Raw genomic sequence first — 22,633 nt, forward strand, 5'->3', positions numbered from 1 at the left:
CTGTTAAAGGATATATCCATATGGTCATTCCATCTGCTAAGGGTGATAACCAAACCATGTAAGATCTTTCTAGCAAAAGCAGAGTACCTGACAACCATCACTTCCTCAGTGATTAGTGTTTGTAGCTGATTTGTCAGGCTTATTTATTAAATGAGGGATGCATGGCAACGTGCGCAAAACGGTTCAACCCTTTGCATAATGTACTTTGACAAGATACACCAAGTTATTTGTTAAAGTTGACATTAAAGGAAGCACAATATGAACAAATGCTAGATTACACCACTAACCTACAGGAAAAGACAGTGCCTTACAACCTGTAGCTTTAAATGCTAAATTAGGAACACACTACAGTACAGAGCTATATAAACACCTGTTTCTCACTGCAAAGTACAAACCAAATAGCTATTTTCATCCCAAACCACAAGGCTGTCACTTTCCTGCATGCTGCTCTGCTACATGGAAGTGAAACTTTTTTTTTTATGCAACCTTTTATGAAGGGTTGCTATGGCATCATCTACAAAAATTGACACCAAAGGTTGGCACGGTTTTACTCTGCTGTATAAAGTCTGCCTTGATACAACACACTGGGATTTGCTCGCGGTATTGAGTACTCGGGACTGGTTAACACCACGTTCCAAGACTCTCTACGCACTTACAGATTTTTGCCTGAGGAAAGGTAAACATTTCTGAGTGCCACCTTACTGTGTCAACTGTTACTGCAGTTACCCGTCAAAAGTTTTACTTGTTGAGTCTGTCTCAGTACAGCACTACAGAAAAACCACTGTGGTCATCTTGTTTGAATTATTCAGGTTTTTGTTTGAACTACAGCATGCTTTTTTAAAAAGCACCCTGTGCTTTACTCTGTGTGGGAGCATGTCTTTAAATTCTGCTTTCCATTATTTTCCATTTTGTTCAGCAATTCTGACATGAATTCAGAATTCTGACCCCTAGAGAGCACACCATAATACATAATCCTGCCCATTCTTGCTGACTCTGCAGCTGAACTCGTATTTACCTTAAATCTCTCTCCCATTCAATACAATCCACTGAAGAACTTTATGCTTACAAAGGATGACAGATGGTTAAACCTGGCTATCAGTATCTTGGTTCCCCCTAGAGGACCAGATGTCAGTTTAGCTTAGACGTCAAACAGAAGGCTGGACACAGACCAGTTTGACAAACTCTATGGATCCTGAATAGTTCCAGCTTAAATCACAATGAAGTCTAGAGCAGTTAAGATTTCATTTTAAATTAAAACCTTGCACAGAGTAGGAATACCTGAGTGTGTGTCCTTAAAATCAAAGCAAATCGAGAAACACTAGCTTTTGGAAATACTGTTCTGTCCCATAAAGAGAGTCAACATTTCTGGTCCATTACATAACAATTATTCAAGACTTCGTCACTACAGCAATCTATGTGCATGTACCATAGCAAGCCCGTTTCTCATTTACGTGAGGGGCTCTGCAATTGCTGATAATTAATCTACTGCACTGGTAACAGAACACTGATGAAATTTGCTAGTTAAAAACACATGAACTGGAACTTGCAGCACTGGAATTCAAGTATATCAAGACTATCGCGGCTTAAAATAATCTGATAGCTTTCCTGCATTTTAACAGTTGTATCTACAGGTATAGCTTTGCAGACTTACTACTTGTCTGCATTTTAATCTTTTATATAACTGGAAGACTACAAGAGCTAGCTTTTCCTCCAAGGAACAGAATTTCTGACTTCTTAAATTGCTATTAACAAATTATTAAAGGTTGTCACAAATATCTAACATGATACATGTCTGTCTTTAAACTTAGAGAACAGCGTGACTTTAGTACCTCTCTAAAACAAAAAGAATGTGTGAAAAACTACTATTGAAGTAAAGCAGACCTTTCCCCCCTGTAGAAAAAAGTTCTGAAGTTAGTCTCAATTACTTAGGAATAACTGGTTTGATTTTCCAATTTCTCGCTGTATTCTTTTTACAATACTGTTGCTCCTTTTATTAAAGCTATGTGGAGAAAATGCTTGGGGTGTCATAATGGAGAACTTGGCTCTGATGCCTCAGGTAGTCTTGAAAGAGAGATTTATTTCAACTGATACATTGTCTTTCATTCGCGTTTGCACAGAAAGAAAGGAAACACACTATCAAAATTCCACTTGAAGCCAATTTTTACTGCAAGAATAGTACTGTAAAATTGTATTTCCAATCAGTTTCTCTAGGAAGGTAAGTTTCAAACAATCTCAGCAGAAATATTTCAATAGACTACATTCCTAGGGCTTATTCTTTCCTCTGCAAGAACTGATGAGCTAGCTATGAACTCCTAAAAACATTCTTTATGTGGTGCATCAAAAATGGAAAGAGGACTTGACAGCTCTCAGCGTAAGTGAATATACTTACTCCTCCTTTCCATCCTGGTTAATTGATCCACAGATATCCTTTCGTACTCTCTAATTTGGCTGAGCTAAGAAATAAATCACAGCATTACAGAAACTTAGTCAAACAGAGCTGAAATTCTAGAGAAATACTTGATTGGTATGAGTATCCATAAGAAACACTCACCCAGAAGACAAATCAAGAAAATAATTTCATTATTGCATCTTCACAACTTGGAGATGTTTAACGGCATGACACTGTAATATTCTGCTATTTCATTAACTCATTCCTAAAATTTAAGTAGGACCCTTATGCACTACAAAGTAAGGAACAAAAGTGGAAGCACAGACAGGAAGGACAAACAGCAATCCTAAAACAGCATTTACAACTTGGAAAGGAGATTGCTGGGCTGAACAAACTTATGGTGATGTGGAAATTGGGATGTTGACACAATTCTTACCTTGGATACACAACTGGTGAAAAACCACCAGTTTCACACATTGCTGACAAGCCAAAACAAGGTAGGAATTCTGTATAGTCACATTCATAAGCAGAGACCTTCTCCTGATGCCAGCTCTCTAAGCACTCTCTGATGAAAGATACATCTCTGCAGATATAACACCTAACAGATTTTCAAGTAGCTACAAGATATGAAAGCGGGTTTGCATCTGTCTGCATATTATTTATGCCTTTTTGCCAGTTTTCTATCAGGACTGTTTCAGGCGGGGGGTGGGTGGGTCAGCTGGGTTTTTTGGGGCCGGGTGGGTTGGCAGTGGTGTTGTGGTTTTTTACTTTACAGAGCGAAAAAGGGCCTTGGAACACTCTCCCGCTTGGTTTCTTTGCCTATTTGTGTACAAATGCTCAAAGTCATATTATTTTGCTCTTCCCCTCCTTGAATGGGGATATTTGTTCATGACGTGGTAAAATTTGAACACAGTTGTGTTGATAAATTTTTTCAGCATCAATAATAACTTTTCTTACTTAGCAATCCAATTTGAAAATTGAGTATATAATGATTACATTTTACTTAGGGTATTCTGTAAGGATGAAAGCACATTAACAGTTTTCTTTAGTTCCAAGCCATTTCAGTTCCATCAAAGTTCTCTTAACACTACTGAAACATTTTTTACTCTTCACAGACCCTAGCTCTAACTTACCAGGTATGGAGGGAGGAAGACTTGTTATCTATCATTTTATGAAAGTACTAAAAGAAAGGTGACACAAACCAAGATGCTTTCTTGGAAGCTGCCTCAGGTTATCAGATGCAAGTGGCAAACAAGACTGCATTATCAAACCATTGTGCCTTTTCCTGCACAATAGGGGAAAAGCAACATCCAGAAGACCCTTCAGATTTCCATTGTGATAACATAGCTCAGCTTCGCAATAAGGTAAAATGAAATTCAACGAAGTTCTGCAGCACAGTAAAATTGCTTACTTAGCAGCAGCGGTATTTCCTCTGCCGTTAAACTTTATCACCCAATCAAAAGGCTAAATGACAGATCTAAACCAAACTTCCAGACCTGACCTGATCACTTGTTCACCTCTTCTCTGGAGAATACTACTGTTCAAGAACACATTCTGCTCTTACCAGTCCCCTCTAAGCATGACAGACACGCATTCCACCTACCGCTACATTCCAGCTGTCAGATGAATCAACACTACTACTGCTAGCTCCAGAAAGAGTGAGGCTTCACCCAGTTAAAGTAACTTGCCTACCTCTAGTCTTGGGGACTGGCTGTTCATCATCTCTCTGTTGTAGTGTGTCTACCTGTTCCAAAGGGCTATCCAGCTGTCTGATAGCCTGAAAGCCCAAAAGGCTAGGGATGTACTTCCTAGGTGGGAAAGAAGAAAAAAAGAAGTAGGAAAAAGCGATTGGAAATACCAGAGGTGGTAGAGAAGAAATTATCTAATCCCAGGGTAAAAACAGGATGAGAAAGAGAAAGTATGGGCTTCAAGAAGCAACAGCCTTATAAACCAGAGAGAGTGAGCGCTTCTTGAGAGTTATTTGAGGTGTAAGAAAAAAGTTAGGTACTACTCACGTACAGCAAAAAATAAGCAGCAGCAAACAGTAGTCATGTTCAACAAGAAACACAGGCTTGTGGCATCTAAGTGCTTCGTATATAATACCTACCCAGCACATTACTTTTGTGGATAAAGCTTTTCAAGCTGTTTTTCTCCAGTTATGTTTAGAATTTAACATTTCTAAGCTTACTGTGCCTCCATATCTCGTATTAATTTGAAATGGGTCTAGATAAACACATTGTCACACACCTGTTCTTACCTCTGATACTCCCTGCTTCAGTCATACACATGTCCCATCCAATGCTGAAAGGTGGAAAGGAAATGAGGTATGACATTTGGAAATCGCTTGCAGTCAACCTTGCTACAGCCAGCCCTGCCTAGTGCAACAACGCTGCCACTGGAAGGTTTGTTACAAGATAGAGTTGCATAGTTTTTTCTTTAAATAACAGCATATATGACCTACTTATACTACAGAATGCAGACAAACACTGGCAATATTTATTCCCCTTGCTATATAGGGAGAGGTTTGCATACATAAGATACCCTTAAACTGACATAAAGTTAGAACTTTCTCAGATGGTCTCCAATAGTAGGACATAATCAATGCTGTACATTCTTCATCGTTGTATGCAATTACGTATAAGAAGCATTATGAAAAAAGAGACTTGAACATGATTCCAGTCTCATTCAGATGTCTGAGCAACAGAAAAATGTCAATCAGCAGGTTAAAAGGAATGTATGCACAATATAGTTATGGTGAAAACAAACCAGGATAAAATAAAAATAATTAAGCGCGTGATAGTTCTAATGATGCTAAGATAGATTATTCAAAGGACAAACACAAACAATAAAAAATGTCTCAGTTAAAGAAATCAAGCACAATCCTATAATCAACACCAATATTTACCAATATCAACATCCTTTTTCACTTTACTGAAAACTGCCTCCAAAAATACCCTCATTATCCAAGAAGCCAACTACATAGTCCATACAAAACTGTAACTTTTAGGCAGTGTTCTATTATTTTCTGTGCCTGATTGAAACAGACTGACAAATTAGTAGCACTAATTCAGACACATAAATGAAGTCTGGAGGGCAATAATACAAGACTTTCTATAGCAGTTTCCCCTTTTATTTGTAACCTTATTTTTTTTTATGTATTACACCTATAAATTTAGACCAAGATGTGAATATACTCCCCCACAACAGTGATGGGACACCAAAGTCTCAGTCCAGTTTGGAACCATAATACATAATGAGGCAGGAAACTAAAGTCTGCATGATTTCAGAGCCCTGAGTCCCCCCTTCCCCAAAACTGCTGAAAGCCCCCCTTCTAGATGTTTCATGTTGCAGTCTGGTTCTTGGTCATACCTCAAGAACCTTTTGCCTTTTTCATTAGCCAACAAACTAGTCCTAACCGAAAGAACTTCACCAGATAAAACCCAGATCTGCAAATTTTTACAGCTTATCAAGTCACCCTTTGACCACTACTAGCTGGCAGCAACACACCAGTTCAGTCTCAATCCCTGCTAACGTATGGCAACCACATGAGGGAAAACAACAGGAATTTCTACCCTCTTCTCCAGACTCAGATGGACCAGTCTTGTCCCAGGTGAGACTAAGTTAATAAATGTTCTCGCTAGCCCTCAGGCTCCACAGCATCCTTACCAAGGAGTTTGAGAATGAGGGATGGAAAAATCAGGACAGAGCAGCAGTGACTCATCTGGGGACAGACTCTACCCTTTTCCTCAGCCCAGTTAAAACCTGCTCCTGAACACCAAGCAGCATTTGTAGTTTGACAGAAATCATGTTTTTGATAGAGACACTGGGGAATTTATCTGTTCTTCAGCACTTCCCTAGACACAGAACAAAAATGTCTTTGTACAGTACGTTACTGTCCTAACCAAACATGAACATTACAGTGTAAGCCACACCCTGCTGGAAATAATACAATTACAGCTGCAAGGAGATGAGACCAAACACATGAAATTTACTAAAATCAAAGGCATAAACTAAGAATGTATATAAAATCCATAGCCTCCACTACTACCCTGTCAGTTTCATTTTAATTGTTTTGTACGCTGATCAGGAATCAACTACATCAATCTGTATATTAAAAAGGATTTCTTTTTTTTTTTTTTACAAAAGATTTAAAGGTTTCTGAGTCAAGGTAGCAGTATGTTATTATTGTCAACAACTACTACTCTGGAGGAAAAAAACATTCAAACGAAAATCAAGAAGGAACCAAGCACAACGTTAACTTGTATTGAAGAATGAGGAATAAATAGTGGTATACCTGAAAAAGCCAGTACCTCAAAGACATTAGAAATGCAGAGCACCATACTACACATCAGATTCGCTGAAGATAAACATTTTAAGATGCTTCAAATGTCACGTCCTGTCTAAACACTGTATGACTATAATTTCCTGAGACAAAATATAGAAGTATGAAGACTAAGTAAACCAATCACAGTTCACAAATGCATACAAGCAACCGATTCTTGAATTTGCTTTATTTTTCTCTGCATAAGGAACCCTGCACAGGCAATTCAAATTAAAACAAAATAAATATATGAATATTCATGTAAAACTGTCCTTGCTAATGAACAATTATACACAATGTACAACTCTTCATGTTCACTGGGAGGGCTTACAAATGTACTATTCCCAACAAAAATGCACCAAAATGTCTCCATGCAAACTTATCAAAAGTGACCAAAAAAGGAGAAAAAAACTTACTGATCATACTTTTTTGTTTTCTTTTTCCTTTTTCTTTTTTACAATCACAAAAAAATAAAAACATCTAATTTTTTGTTACATTTAGAGTAACTAAAATGTGGCCACTGTCTATTAACATCTGTTTTTATGCTCCTAAAACATCTATGGTTACTGTAAAATTATGTCAACAATGAATTGGACTTAGGGCACTATTTGTAGTAAAAGGAAGATGATTTTGTTCACAGAATGTTAATAATCTGTGTCTGAGCCCTCTGCATTGTCCACATTCCGTGAGAGCATATAATTGTCCATATCTATAGACCTGCAATTATTGATTGCATAGCGCAAACGCTCTGCCATGATTAGTTGACTGGAGTAAGGTGGGAGCCTCAGTTGAAAGAAACAAGTCTGTGAGGTAGGCAAGCTGTCGTAAGGCTGTGGAAATGGATAAAAGGTGGGACACTGTTAAGTTGTGAATGAAGCAAAAAATGCAACATATCCATATTTCATTGCTCCCTCCCTTCCTTGCCTCTATCAATCAGCATTTTCACATTCTATCTCAAAACTCCTTTTAAGAAACAGACTAGCCTCCCTTGTTTACATCTCGTTTCATCCTTAAGTATGTGCAAAATACTGCTGTATCACCTGCTCTGTAAATAATTCAACCCACTAATGAAATTCAACTATTTGAAAAGTTGATCGCACTACTATTTAGCAGCCCACTGGAACATACCAAGCAACATTCAAATTACATACCATAGTGTGCCTTAACATGAGGAAATTTGAGAGACACCTAATCAAAGATGACAGTCAAACCACTGTTATCTTAGATTTTGCCAAGTTTTTGATTCATGTAGTTCACAGAGAATGTGCTTTCACTGCACAAAACCCAAAAGTAATGCCAAATGAACGCATCCTGTATGTAAAGTAATATGCTGTAAACTCATTACAGTGGTTTTAAGATGTCAGAGTTCACTTGTGGTCACATGTTGCCACTTACATGGATTTAAAACTTAAAAAAAAAAAAAAAGGAGTGAAAATTATCAGATGAAAAAAGGGATTGGAACAGAAAACGACTGTGGACAAGTTACAATACAAGAAGGTTTGTTTCTTGTGCAAGAACTTGTCTTGACCTCCAATCATATAACTATAGTAAATGCACCAAATGAATTAAGATGCAATTCATGCAGTGTATGTACTTCTACACAATTAAAATGTTTGGTTTTAATAGCTCAGAGCATATCCCATCCCATACTTTCTCTGTCAATTTACAATTATGGAAACCTGTCTCCTATTGTCAAAGGACTGATTATACTAGACAAGAATAAAAAAACCCCAAAAACCGAAACCAGCATCTTACCCTATCAACCTTCATTATTTGGAATCGCTGAGAGATATCGGCTGTGTTCGCTGGCAATCGAGATCTTCCTGACACAAACCTCATGAAAAGGACTCTCTCCTCATTTGAAAATTCTTCAAGGGTGTGCCAGAACCACTGTACTAGCTGATGCTGCTCATCAACTTCTCTGTATCGCACAACTTTCTTCAGAACTTCAACTGATATTTCTGGCATTCCACAGACCATTTGCTCCAACTGTTTGGCAGTCAGAAGAGACAACAAAGGAACTGGAACAATCCAAGACATTCCTTCTCTCACAGCAGCCACCTATTGCCCAGAGAAGAAGAGACATTTGAAGTGCAATTGTCTTACCTCTGCCACTTACTGTACCATCCAAACGCAAAAGCAATATATCAGCTGAGAAATGGGATAAAGAGAATTATAGAACATCTGCCAAATACAACCTCCCACACATGCATCCCCTGTAAGGGCTGTATCCTCTTTCAAAATCCTGGAGAATATTACAGGTATTTTTAATTCTAATTGCACATTAAACAAGGTGTTTTGATACAAAACAGAAGAACTTAAAAAAGAGCAAGTTAGCAGCACAAATGATGATGGCTAAACCAAAAAACCATGTATATACCATACATCTGAGCAGGAACAAAGTTATATCTGTAAGAAGTCCGTACTTATTCTAGAAGACTTAGGATTTGGTACCTCTCATGAGAAAGTTACTTTTCTAATGCAGGTAGTATCATGCATGCATCTATATCTTGAGAAAAAGGAAAAGACTTTTCCTAGCATTTCCAAGCTTCACTATACAAACGACAAAATACACAAAAGTAAGCAAATAGGTAATTAACACTTCTCAAAACATATCATGACATATTTGTGGTTTCCATGCTAAAGCAGAAGAGAAATAGTTTTAAGTTAAACAAATGCTTGTCAATAATATTTAATTTAGCTAGTCTCTATGTTGCTATAATGTCTAATTACAGTGCACAGCATGCACAATTGCAGGTTAATTTCTCAAGCGGGACTGACAGTTGCTGTGGGGCTACTCTAATGAAAGACAACTTCTGATTTCTAATGCTCTTTTGTCAACTGAGCAATTACTAAGAAAAATAGGACTAAATTGAAACAAACCCCAAAACAGTTTGGGGAGGGGAAAAAAGCCACAGGGATCCAGGCGAGATGCAGAAAGCCAAGCTTTTCTTATTCCCTAATAAACTGTAATGGAAACTTGCATAAATCAAAAACACTGTTCGCATTAACAATGGGGATAGGGTTACAATGAGATTCTTACCTGACGGTCCATTTCATGGAGCCTGTACTCAATTGCCCTCTCCACATACTCTTTCCTGTTTGAAAAGGTAAGTGGGATACTGTTCCCTCCAGGGATTATGGGAACCATTTTACCATCAGCACTTTGGCCAACAAAAGAATCTAAAGGAATCATCTGTTATGCAAAACAGGAAAAGTATGTTCAGTGTAAGTCACTCTAGTGATCTAAGTTTAGTATTTTATTATCAGTCACCTAGAACTATAATAAGATCACAAACTATTCCAAATGCATACGAAGTGCTTGTTATCCCAGTAACGGAGACATTGAATTATATAAATACTGAAGTTAAGGTCAACCTGATAAAGTAACTGCTTTCAGAATAAACCTAAAAGCTCCAACTTTCATGTTACCTCATGGAAATTTTCTTCAGTAATCCCACTGTCTTCAATGTGAAGAATGCTGTTGAGGGTCTGCACATAGAGCAGATCTACCTCCTCCAAATCCTCCAAGATGAGTGGGATACAACAAAGTTGCTTCCAGACCATTGGAGCCAAATGAAGATCTAATGGCTTTTTTGTACGAATAGCTACACCCATGAGAATGCCCAAGAACTTAAACTGCATCAGATGTTCATCTAAACACGCTGAAGGGTTAAAGAGAAACCTGAAAGAACAAAGAATCAGTGAAAATACTCTAGTATCATTTCTATGCTACTTCATTAGAAGTAAATGACAAAATATTTCTAAGCACAGCATAGTAACTGTCAACACAATTATCAGCAAGGGGTGTCTAAATCAGATTAGTGTTATCTTTAGCTGTTAAAATAACGGAGGCTGAGATAGGCAGAACTAATCCTGACCACAAAGGTTGGCATTCTTGATGTTACTCTGAATTCTGCCACCAGCAGCCCAGGAAGTTCATGTTAAAACCATGCCCTCTCCTCCACAATAAAGTAACATCACAACCTGAAGGAAAAAATATACTAGAGAAAAATCATGAAGTCTCATCATTTGGTATAAAAAGCTAATAGAAGATTTTAATTTTCACCCACTAACATCTGCAATAAAAGCAAATCCTGGACAACTTACCTATCCCTATTGTAGCCTACTTCAGCTGTAGCATTTGGGGAAGGAATAAGCAGGTCTACTATTCCAGTTTCCAGTTCCTTAAAAATCAACAACAAAAAAGCCTTCTAAGACACAGGGATAACAAACCTATCACAGAAATATTATGGCATTATAGCATTACAAGACAGAATATTCTATTACAGTGATGATTACTTCTTACAAATTTATGTGAAACATTTAAGAGAAAGTAAACACGGTAGGGATGTTTTTTAGTAATAAAAACATGTTTATTTCAAGACTTGCCCTTATGTTCTACTATAATGGTTATTTTACTGTGACTGCTCTGTGATACGTTCCCGGTACCTGTTTCACAAATAATCAGAAGCCATAAGCTACACACCCTGCTGGTGCAGCTTTTTCAAGAACCAAAACCGAAGCAAATTTTTCAATGAGTTCTGTTCTGAACCCTCATCCCACCTCATATTTAATGTAAACTGTCTAGGAAGGAACCTAAAAATTACATCTCAAGTCCTTTCCTGAATCAACCCTGCTCTAGTCTTACAGGCTTCAGAAATTCCATTAATAAACGGAGTTCTTCAGTTTCTTCCATCCTGTATCCTAACTCCAATGCCAGCTCCAGCACTATCCATAGCTGTTGCCCTGTCTCAGACTAAGCAGAGACACTAATTATCCTCACTAATCCTCATTCTTTGGGTTTGGTGGCTCCTGGAAGATTAAGGAACAACCAAACTTCTCCAGCCAGCATTGTCTTGCATCCTTCTCCTGGCTACAATCATAGTTGTGTCACATGGCTGAGACACACCTTTAAAACTATAAGCAGCATACATTAGCATTGACCAGCTTTATCTTAGTCCTGGTAGTCTGAAGCCTTCAGTTTCCAGGTGGATATGAAAAGACAGCTATGTTGATGATAGCAACAATATTCTGGTTACAGACAGGCAAAAATGTGCGCTTTCTGCTACTGATCTGTCCAGCACTGAACCTGAGAGGTGACACGTATAAGAAACGCCTGCCTGAGGTGTTTCTGTATTGTATGCATGGAATGTACTGTAATTGCAGAATAAAGTACAATTTCTCTTACAGAAGGTATTGGCTGGACAGAATGGGGGGCTGCAAAATGCTCCTATAATGCATAGGGCCCATCCCAGAATTCCAAGGGGCCTACTGTAATACTAGTTATAGTGTGGCCTTATGGCACCTCCTTGCCACAATCTAGGAAGACTTCTTTATCCTCAGAGACATCCCTAAGTAGGCAGCTCTAGTGTTGTGGCTCCAGACTGAAGAACAAGTATTTGCTAAGCTGCAAAAAGGAAATTTGAAAAATACTAAAAGACACCAGAGAGAACAAAAACTCTACTTTTCATACCTGACACATTTCTGTAATAGTGTCATCAAACACTCCACCTGCATCATCAGCTCCTTCTCCAACCAGTTTCACTTTCCAGGCACGGGAAGGTAGGCGAAGGTCTGATGCATTCAGCTTTACCACTTGTCTTGCTATCTGTACAAAAATGGGCTTGCATTTCCGACCTCTTTCAAAAAAAAAAAAAAAAAAAAAGAAGACAGAGCCATACAATGTAACTCATAAACACGTAAAGGCTACTGAAGTCACTTGATTAACAAAGTTGTACAGAGAGCGCTCAGTGTGGCAAAAGTTAGGGAAAATGTATGAACATCAGTATTTGTTTGACGTCTAATACAATGCCTGTGAAAACAATACTGACCTGGTTGATATCCTTTTCACAGTAATCTGGGGCCCATAGTTTTTCCCCTGAACCATAGTTTTTCCTATAGAGCGTACCATGGGGAGCGTGTATACTCGTGGTGCTAGCAAGGGCCTTAGCTGTCCTTGAACTATTCCCCATGTTCCAGCATTGTAATGAGATGTGCTGTTCTGCAGTAAAGCGGTACGAGAATAAACATATTAATAAAGGATACTAATTCAATTCTTTACAGAATAAAAAACCTTCATAATAATCACTAGCACTTCAATGTTTCAGGAAACAGACAGGTTAGCACTTTTTGGTTTTAGCTTTGAGGCTAGTAAGCTTTTGGAAACTGAAACATTGACATGTCAATGTTAGCATAAGCAAAAATATTTAACAATATTTTCAGAAGTTTGGTTTAATCCGGATTTATATTATTTATTACAAAAAAACTATCGAACCTGTTACTAAGATCCATCTTGATCTGGTCAGAAACTCTCTAGGCGACATGGCATAACACAACACAGCTAAGATTTTTTTTTTCAAATGGAATTTTACCTGGTTATTGGGACTGAGGTTAAGTAATCTCCACGAAGAGTACATGAGGTCAGAAAAATGGTACAGCAGTCTGAGCCTTGCTCTTACTGTATGAATGCTCACTTCTTTCAGTGCCCCATACTGTGGTGGAATGGCATCAGGCAAACCAAGCTGTAAAGGCACTGACACACCTATCACAGAAAAAGAAAAAAAACATTATTTCATAAACAGTAGCTGTGCTGCTTTTGGCTGGGATGGAATTGATTTTCTTTGCAGTAGCGTATGTGGTGCATAGCTGCCTACTGGAGTTAAACCATGACAGTAGCAAAATTAAGAGACTAAGATCATTTGAACACCTGCATGGATATAAAACAACACAAATTTTGTCCCAGATGTTCAGAAGTTCTTGTTGCACTCCTCCCCCAGGAAACACAAAGACTAAATCAAATGACCACACAAACAATCTCCGTTCTTTACCTGGAGCTCTTGGTGGAACAGGCGGAGCTGTCCAGGCAGCACTGTGGCAACGTCCTTGTCGAACGTTCTTTCCTTGCAGGACTGTTATTAGGGTTGGTTCTCTGACATGGTTGGTATGGCCCAGTCCAAGCTGACAATTTGTAACAGATGTAAAAGGGACAAAGAAGAATCAACAACTATGATGATACTTCTAAAACCCCATAAGCAAAAATTCAGAGCAAATGGTAAAAAATGGTATTAATCTACAGCTTATACTGGGATAAAAAAATATTTCCCATATATATCTTTTATCATGCTAGCATTTATCTTTTATTTTCGACAGAATATTGCATCCATACTCAATGGGAGAAGCAGATCTAGGTGTCAAAGAGACCTTAAAACAGCTAGACATTTTTTGCAAGCTCTTTTGCAGACTGAGGAACTAATCTATGCTGCTAAGTCATCTACGTTGCACAGCCTTTCTCATGCATAGTCAACAGAGCTCGTATGTCTCTTCTGTACCGTTTTTGTTCTAGCACATAAATTCCTACAATAGTTTAGGAAAACACCATTTGTGTAAACAGAAAGTTTACTGAAGCTGTTCTGACTTTTTACTGATAGCTTCATATCATATTCTAATTTCATATTCTAAAACTGAAAATTTCATAAGAGTATAATTTTTTTTACCACTTCATATAAAACAAATTTTTTGCACTGCAAGGCAAATCATATAAAACAGGCTGTCAGAATGAAGCTTCTCTGAATTTTTTACCCTAACAATTTTTTCTCTTCCAGAAACACAAAGTAAGCACCCTACAAAAAAAAAAAACCCAAAAAACCAAAGAGGATCCTCTCAGAAATTATTCTAAATAACTTGCTCAACAACCCTTCTCAAAAACTCAATCCTGAAATACCAGAGGACAAACTTTGCCCAAACTTCCTGAAACACCAACAGCCAATATATCAAGAGGCTCTTTCTTATACTGTAGCATGCAAAACTCTCAAAAAGCTGAAGTCCTTTCAAAAATTTGAGTTATACATGGGGCGAGGGACGAAAACGGACTTTTAAGGGCAGGGATAAAATTAGGGTCCTAAAGAAAAGAGAGAATTTATTATTTACTATTTTTTTTCCGACATTAAAAAATTACTCTCCAAAAAAGTTAATTTATATTTTCTTCATGAAAAGCATCTAAAGAGTTCACAAATCTGATTGACACCAATCATAAATGTTATGATGTTGAAAAAACTGATGACAGCTCAAGAATTAGGTAAAAATTTGTAATTTTTTAAAAAAAGTTTTGATTAGAATAATTTGGGTAGAATGTCTTCAGTGCTTTCCCAAACTACTACCATGTAAGAGCATAGGAAATAAAAAAGAAAATAATGGAAATGCCTAAAATCTTATTATGGCTGAGGGGGGGGGGGAAGGAGGAGAACAAAAATAAAAGCTTTCTTTTCCACCAAAATAAAGATATTCCAACCACATCTGTAAAGTACAATTATAACCTTATAAAGGTTAGAAATAAACAGGGAATAGTACATACCTGCCCTTCAGAGTTGCTACCCCAAGCATACACATCCCCTGTAGATGATAAAGCTAGTGTATGCTCTGCTCCTACAGCTATGTCTTCAATGAAGATTCCTGACAGTACTGGAACTTGTTGGGGTCTGTTGTGATTTCGAGCTCGACCTTCTGGCAAACCTATCAGGCGATCTAAAATTACAAGCACATGTCTATATATGTAAAAAACATTAAAAAGTTAATTTTACTTGCAGGCAGAAGTCAGAGAGGGACAAAAAGCAATTCTACATACTCTTGGAACTGGGACACAAGTGCAATTGGTTAGAGAGAAATCTAGTATACATTTCCTACAAAACAGTGCTTCCTACAGTGCTCATTAATATTGCTAAAGCTGTTATTTTCACTTTAAGTCCGAAACAAGATCAAATTCTATTAAAATAAGACTTCTAGATCTAAATGTACAGTTTTATAATACACATGAATTAACTGACTTGAGAAGTTTAAACACGTTTAATTCAGCACACTTGGAAATTCTCCTGTCCAGATTTTTAAACAACTTGTGTAGGCATATGCTTTATTAGACAAAGTAAACTTTTAAGTAACCCAATGTTTTTTGGACATGTGAAACTCAATGAAGTTTTAGAAAACGCTCTTCAAAAATTAAATTAGCAAATTGAAAGGCTATCCTGAGATCAAACTAGATAGAGCTACAAATCTGGATTTTAGGCCTATGTTAAAATTGCATTGTTGAAGTTCCAAAATTCAGATTAGGTCAGCACAAACCTAAAAAGTAGCATTAGGTCAGTCTTATAAATATGTCTTAATATTCTTCTTTTTCACTTGCAATACACACAAACTTACAGATGAATAGGTCCAAATACCAGATTGTCCTACCTTGTCCAAAAGTATACACGTGACCATCTTTTGTCAGTGCAACAGAGAATTGGGTTCCACAGGCAACTTTTTTTATTCCAATTCCACAAAGAATATCCACTTTCTAAGGGGTAAGTGAAAGGAAAAAGAGCTATGGTATTATGACAATATAAACAGAAAGCAAACATGAATTTAATCTGTAACTCCTGCTTCCAAAAAGAAATTTTATACTTCCCACTGTGCAATGCATACGTTGTAGAATTACTCTAATTAATGCTTGTAAATTAGTAAAGGAAGCTGACACACAGTTTTCTCTTTAACAGAACTAACACCTTATTTTATGTACAATGATTCAAAATACATTTACTAGGAGTAAGCAGTGAGTGGCATGGGAGGAAGTAGATGGTGTGTAAACAACCTTCACCCCAAATCCCAAAATAAGAAAGCTCTCTTCTTCAAGCTAATCCTAAGATTTTCGCTATTTGTATTGGCACTGAGATAAGGTCACTATTATTTATGTGAAATCCTTAAAGTATCAGGCCCAGCATAATATATCATCAGAAACTATTTATGCTAGATTGTGTTAGAACAGTATAGTGGATAGAATTAGTAATTTAACTTCTTGCAAATTACACTCTGAACACTGCGTAACACATTTAACAACTGAAAATTTATGCAAAGAATAATTTCTCTATGAATTCAATTTATTTGCACTGAAAATTTATGCAAAGAATAATTTCTCTATGAATTCTAACCTGCGGTGAGGATTTTGCAGTGGAATTTCCCAAACCAAGTTTACCATAATCTCCATCTCCAAAAGCCCACACCATTGAGCCATCTGTTGACACAGCTACAGTATGATTGAGTCCACAGGCCACCTGGTTGAGAGAAATATGTTATTACCACAGTTTTTGCTAACTTACTACTAACTCAAACACCCCAACTACCTTTAAGAAAAGAAAAATCGTGTTTTAAAAAAATAAGTATCCTTTTAAAACCATTAAAACCTCTATTGCTTATTACAGTGTTTTAAAGACATTTAGGACCACAGCATTATTTTTTAGGTATTTGCTTCCTCTTAGCTCCTAGAATCAAAGGATAATATTATGCTACACATGCTCATTGTTTAAGAATACAAAATAGCTCATGAATTCATGCTTAAAAATACCTAAATCCTAAAATGTTAAAGCGTTAAAAAACATGGGCAGTTTTGCAGAGAGGGGATCAAAAGAGTCAGGAAAGTAATTATTCAAAAAATTATGCATAGTCAAATTCTGCCATCATAATCAAAAGAAAAGCCAAGGTTAAAAAAAAACAGAATGCTTAAATACATTGTAAACATCAGCTTTAAACAAAGATGCATTGCTAGTTTCAGATAAACCATGCCTGTCCAATCTGGTAACCTTCCAGCGCCGTCACTCTTTCTGGAAGTTTCTTATTGGAAGTATTTCCAAGTCCTAATCGACCATAATCACCATTTCCAAATGTAAAAAGTTTGCCATCTGCTGTCACCACAGCTGAGTGTTTGAAGCCACACGACATCTGGAAGCAAAATAAACATAATTTTAATGTACATTTTAAATTTGGGGGAAAATTATATTAGCTATTACATGTAAATGTGTAATAACTTTTCCTCCCCTAAACTATATTCACTTTAAAAAGAGCTAAAATATGGATATTTTAGTATTAATGATTTCTCCAACAACCTCTCTCTTATTCTTCCCAGTGGTAATGTTGAGGAGGAAGTCAGGTGGGTATTTGCATGAAGAAAGGCTTTCAGGTGTTTTATTTATTTATTTTTACCAACTACTGGTTTCAGCAAACAGATTGCTTTTGTTGTACGAATATTTTATATTTTTATAAGGAAACCTCCAGTCAAAGCCAAATATGTTTTTGTGTATCGTTATAATGCATGCTTAGTACTTAGGAGGAGGTCTCGGTGACTAGTTTTGTAGGTCAAAGACACCTGACAAGGACCAAGGGAAACTTCTAAATCGCGTCTGTATTTTGACAATCTTTTGATCATCCATGCTCTAATTTTTAGTCTTCTCCAGTAACAACTGTCAATTAACATCACACATCAACAATGAGTTCTGTGATATTAACATCCTTCAACTGGAAATTATCAATTTGGTTCATAACGCACAAAGAAGTAAAAAGTTGCCTGTTGTCATTCAGTATATGAATTCAAACTGTCAAGACTGACAGTGTTTCTGGAATATTCCTAGCACTAGGTTACCATGCCTGCAGTTCGTAGGAGACAAAAAATATTTTGGAACCTGCACCACTTCTTCCCCTTGCAGAGCCTCTATTTGTCTAGGCCTGCGCTGTCTGTCGCTGTTCCCATGTCCCAGTTTGCCATAATCTCCATCTCCCCAGCTAAAGACTTCCCCACTTTCTGTTAAAGCCATGGAATGTCCATCAGATCCACAAGAGGTCACCAGCTGTGTTACAACAAAGCCTGTTAAAGAAAAATGAGAAAACAAAGTCTAGAATAAATTATAATAAACTCTTCACATACATTTATCCAAGTGCCCCCAGCACTAGCCAGTTAAGTCAGGGGAAAGGAACCAACCACAATAACAGCTTTCTTGTTATAGCAATTTATTTATTTTTACTTTGAACAAAAAATTTGTCTTCTTGTGTACAACCTATGCTTCTGGCCTGCCATTAGTTTTGAAATGAAATGTTCCTATCTTGAGCAAACACTTTCCCCTGAAGCCTTCTTAAAATTAAGGCATTTTAACATATTACTACTTAAATCTTAAGGAGGAATAAACATCCAGTTTATTTGTTCAATTTTTTTAATTAAAGACTACAGTATTTTACTGTGTAAATCTGAAAAAATAGCATCAACAGAAATAATTATATTAACTACCAAAATGCTTACTTGTGCCTTATCAATTGCTTCATTTCAAACCCAACAATTTTACCTTGCAGTGCTGAAATGACTGTTAACACATGAAGATCATCAGAATTTCCTTGTCCCAGTCGCCCATAGCTCCCCTCTCCACAAGCCAAAACAGTGCCATTAGCTTGAATGACAAAAGTACAATTCTGACCACAAACAACCTAGTTTAGAAAGACACAAAGGAGTTTCAATGATTTTTGTGTTAGATGCAGCAACGTTGTCATACCTGCATTACAATGTACAATCTTCTTTTTAAATTTTTTTTCTTTGAAATTATATCAAGACAACAGACTCTTTTGTCACACTGCAAATACCTGTATGACAACCCTATTAACATAAGACTTCACTCACCCCATGTTTAACGGAGTTTTGTTACCCAATCACAGCGTAACAAAAATTACTTCACTGAAACTTGCTACTAGTTTTGGCAAACCTTCTTCCGGTGAGAGAAATCACAATATGCTCCTACCTGAGATTAAGCTTTGATGTTTCCATACTGAATGTCAATGTTATTTCACGAAACAAAATTGGCACATGTATTATGTTAAAGCTGTACAGGTATTTTCAAATCATGTTCATATCAAACAATTTTGTTCTGTCAGATTTCAGTGGCTTCTTGGTTTGAATTTGTCAAATAATTAAAGACTTCCTCTTTAGTGAAAAGACATGTTTTGAGCGTACTTTATAGTAAATTCAAACAACAAATTGAAAAGACATTTAGAGAGAGATTTTGACAAACTGTACAACAATACATGCTAAATCATTAAAAATAGAAGCACATGAATGTTTTTAAATGATCACCTGCTGAGCCTGAGAGAATGAAGGTGCTGCTACTGGTATCATGACATTTCTGCCAGCTTCTGCTAACTGTCCGTGTCTTCCTGCTCCCCACAGATAGACATCACATTTGCCTCCCAAGTGCCAATCCTATGGAATAGCATGAAAGAATGCTTTAGAACAAGAGTACTTTCAATACCTTATGATGATTAAAAAAAATTAAAAATAAAAAAAAATCGTAAAAACCAAAAACCCCCATCAATTTTACTAACCTCTGGCCTTGACGTTGCCCAAGACATTATCTGTTCATCCATACCATTAATCCACTTACTGTTATCCTATACAACAAAAGCCACAATTACCACACTCAGTTCGAGAGATGCACATTATTTTGCTGTTACGTAATACATATTTTACTTTCTAACTAAGAACAATATTGACATTCAAATTATTCTAAACGGTATAGCAGAAAGAACAAATGTGTGCAAACTCAAATACTTTATTATTTTTGTCCATAGGCCAAGTTTATTTCCTTAATACACCTATCTAGTAATGACACTGTTATCCGTGACTTGCAATCAAAATAAAAAAAGAAAAACAAAATTCACGATGGAGTAATCTTTTGCTATTTACTGATGCTTAGGGCTTTCTGAAGTCTTAATTGCAAACACTGGCTTAAAATGTTATAAACTTGGTGATAAAAAATTCTTAATCCAAAATTTCGATTTTGGTTTACATATCATAACAAGTCATAAAGACAATTGACACTAGCAAAATAATTCGGTGTAGAAATGTACCAAAATGTTACTCTAAAAATAGCATTGTAAATCTCTACATTTCTTGCCTATCACATATGAAAATTACTGTCATAGCTTTGGGTTGTTTTTTGTTTTGTTTTTTAATGCGCAACTGACTTGCGCTCATGACAACACACACAGGGAGCAATCTTTACAGTATATTCTAACCAGTTAATTAAAAAAATAAACTTACACTTATTGCTGGTGTAATATATATTCATGTTAATGAATATAAATCTTTACATTTCAGAGTTGTTAACTGCATCATACCATATGCTTCAGTAACAACGTGCTTCACTGTTGAGACAATACAGCACATATTACCATTAGGAGAGTAAGCTCATCCTCTGGAACAGGCTCCAGGTCCGGAACAGTAAAGGATTCTGGGAACTGAGCTCCCTTGGCCAGGGCTTCAGCAGCTTTTATGGTGGTAGAGAAACACTCTAGCCAGGCCCATTCTGTGGGATTCCAGGCTGAAGGATCAGGGAGGCAGTTCTGGTGATGAGGTGGTACTGGAGGATTGCACAAGAGCTGATCTAGGTGAAGGCCCACAGCGAGCGATGCCAAGCACTGCATGTAAGGACTATGAACAAGATGGTCTCCACAAACAACATGGGGCTAAAGGGGAGGGGAGTGGGAGAGAGAAATTGAACATGCAATGTTAGAAATATATATTAATCAACTCAGAAAGAAGAGTCCTTCAAAGTTAGTCCTGTAGAAAAATTTCCTCCATGCTTAATCAAAGTTTTTCTAATATTTTAAATATTCTCAAATTAGGAGACTATTAGCTTTGAGAAAGACATTTGCAAGCAGGATGTAGGAAAGTATTCTGGGTTCTCTGTGGTGAAAGACTGAAACCAGCTGAGATTCAAACAGTGACCCCATGTCAGACATGAATTTTAAATGTTCACATTAGCTCTTCTTACCTTTTCGTAAGCATACTGTTCCTGAAGCATTATTGGCAAACGTTCCAAGAAAGCTCGCATGCAAGGAGCCATATTTAATCCCAGAACTCCTTGCTGTTTCAGTGCAGTCCTACATGTTGCAAGGACGTGATTGGAAGATATCCACTCTGATGTACAGTTCACTACCAACACATCCTGTTTAATAGCAGTCACAAGACACATTAGAAATTAAAAATTCATAAAGCAGGATTATTCGGCTCCATTGATTTTTCACCAATTAGCTTAGATTCCATAGGGGCCAGAAAACGCACAAGCTCAAACATTTTTGTCTCTGTTGGTGAATAATCTGCTGACAAATGCTACAGAGTAGCCATCTCCATTTGCCACTTCCTCACATTCCCATGGCAACACTAGGATTATCACTCCAAGGAAGAATACAAACATGGTAATATGCAGAGTTCATTTCAGTGAATGCTGTAACCTTAGTTTAGTATTTAGTTTAGGTGTAACCTTAGTTTAGGATTTGCCTTGTAATATGACCTTCAATATTAGGTCTGAATTCAGAGAAGACTTTCAAAGAATCCCAAAATACTTAGAACCACATGCAGCATGACTCTACTAACAGGAGTCATAACTTGTGCCGTATTTATCTTCATTCACAAAAAATACCACATTTTGGAATAATCAACTGTTATGAAACTTCTGTTCAGATGCCAGCAGTTCCTGACACAGCAAATATTGAAGTAAATTCTGCTGCTCCTTAAAAATTTCTGAGGTTGAGGCTGCTTTAGATTAAGTTAGATCACTGAAGTATCTTATTTGCTGGGGGAAATGAAACATTTCTTTATGCTGCATAAAGGAAAGGAAAAAAAAAAAAATCTGTCTTCTGCCTATTTTCCTTGTCCATTTACTGCTGCTGCCATTAAACAGATAAGCTGATGTAACCGGTGTGCAGCATTCCTTTATAACCACCAGCTCAGAAGGATTCCACCCTGCCCCCCAAATTAAACATGGGATACTATTAAAAAAAACCACTCTTTTTAGGGTCAGGTGATAGTTGAAAGCCAAAACAATGTGTCTTGAAAATATAACAGAGTTAGATATTTCTATCTGCATATTTCTAAAAAAAAAAAAAAAGAAGAAAAAGAAAAGAAAGGAAAAATACAGACAGACAAATGGCATTTTCTTTTAGTAATAAATTTGAAAGAACATTATTTTAACACATAATGTCACCTTTGATCTGTTAGAGCAAGCAGCTACTCCAACTTCAGGTATCCATACTGCAGTCTGAATAGCTCCAGAACCTATCACAACACTCTGTAATACTGA

General features: G+C 36.9%; 1 protein-coding gene across 1 annotated transcript in view; it reads right to left on the reverse strand.

The window, feature by feature from the left end:
- Positions 1-6,883: 6,883 nt before the first annotated feature.
- Positions 6,884-22,633, reverse strand: part of HERC1 (HECT and RLD domain containing E3 ubiquitin protein ligase family member 1) — an 87,619-nt gene continuing 71,869 nt past the window's right edge. Inside the window, 20 exon segments of the mRNA XM_009330100.1 lie at positions 6,884-7,540; positions 8,466-8,771; positions 9,754-9,906; positions 10,143-10,395; positions 10,821-10,897; positions 12,187-12,352; positions 12,545-12,714; positions 13,085-13,254; positions 13,541-13,670; positions 15,064-15,233; positions 15,936-16,038; positions 16,670-16,792; positions 17,301-17,456; positions 18,194-18,375; positions 18,848-18,986; positions 19,627-19,752; positions 19,875-19,940; positions 20,724-21,017; positions 21,326-21,499; positions 22,538-22,633. Of these exon segments, the coding sequence (XP_009328375.1) occupies positions 7,355-7,540; positions 8,466-8,771; positions 9,754-9,906; positions 10,143-10,395; positions 10,821-10,897; positions 12,187-12,352; positions 12,545-12,714; positions 13,085-13,254; positions 13,541-13,670; positions 15,064-15,233; positions 15,936-16,038; positions 16,670-16,792; positions 17,301-17,456; positions 18,194-18,375; positions 18,848-18,986; positions 19,627-19,752; positions 19,875-19,940; positions 20,724-21,017; positions 21,326-21,499; positions 22,538-22,633 (3,240 nt within the window). The 3' untranslated portion in view covers positions 6,884-7,354.

The sequence above is a fragment of the Pygoscelis adeliae genome, unplaced genomic scaffold, assembly GCF_000699105.1.
Source record: "Pygoscelis adeliae isolate BGI_AS28 unplaced genomic scaffold, ASM69910v1 Scaffold298, whole genome shotgun sequence".
NCBI lineage: Eukaryota > Metazoa > Chordata > Aves > Sphenisciformes > Spheniscidae > Pygoscelis > Pygoscelis adeliae.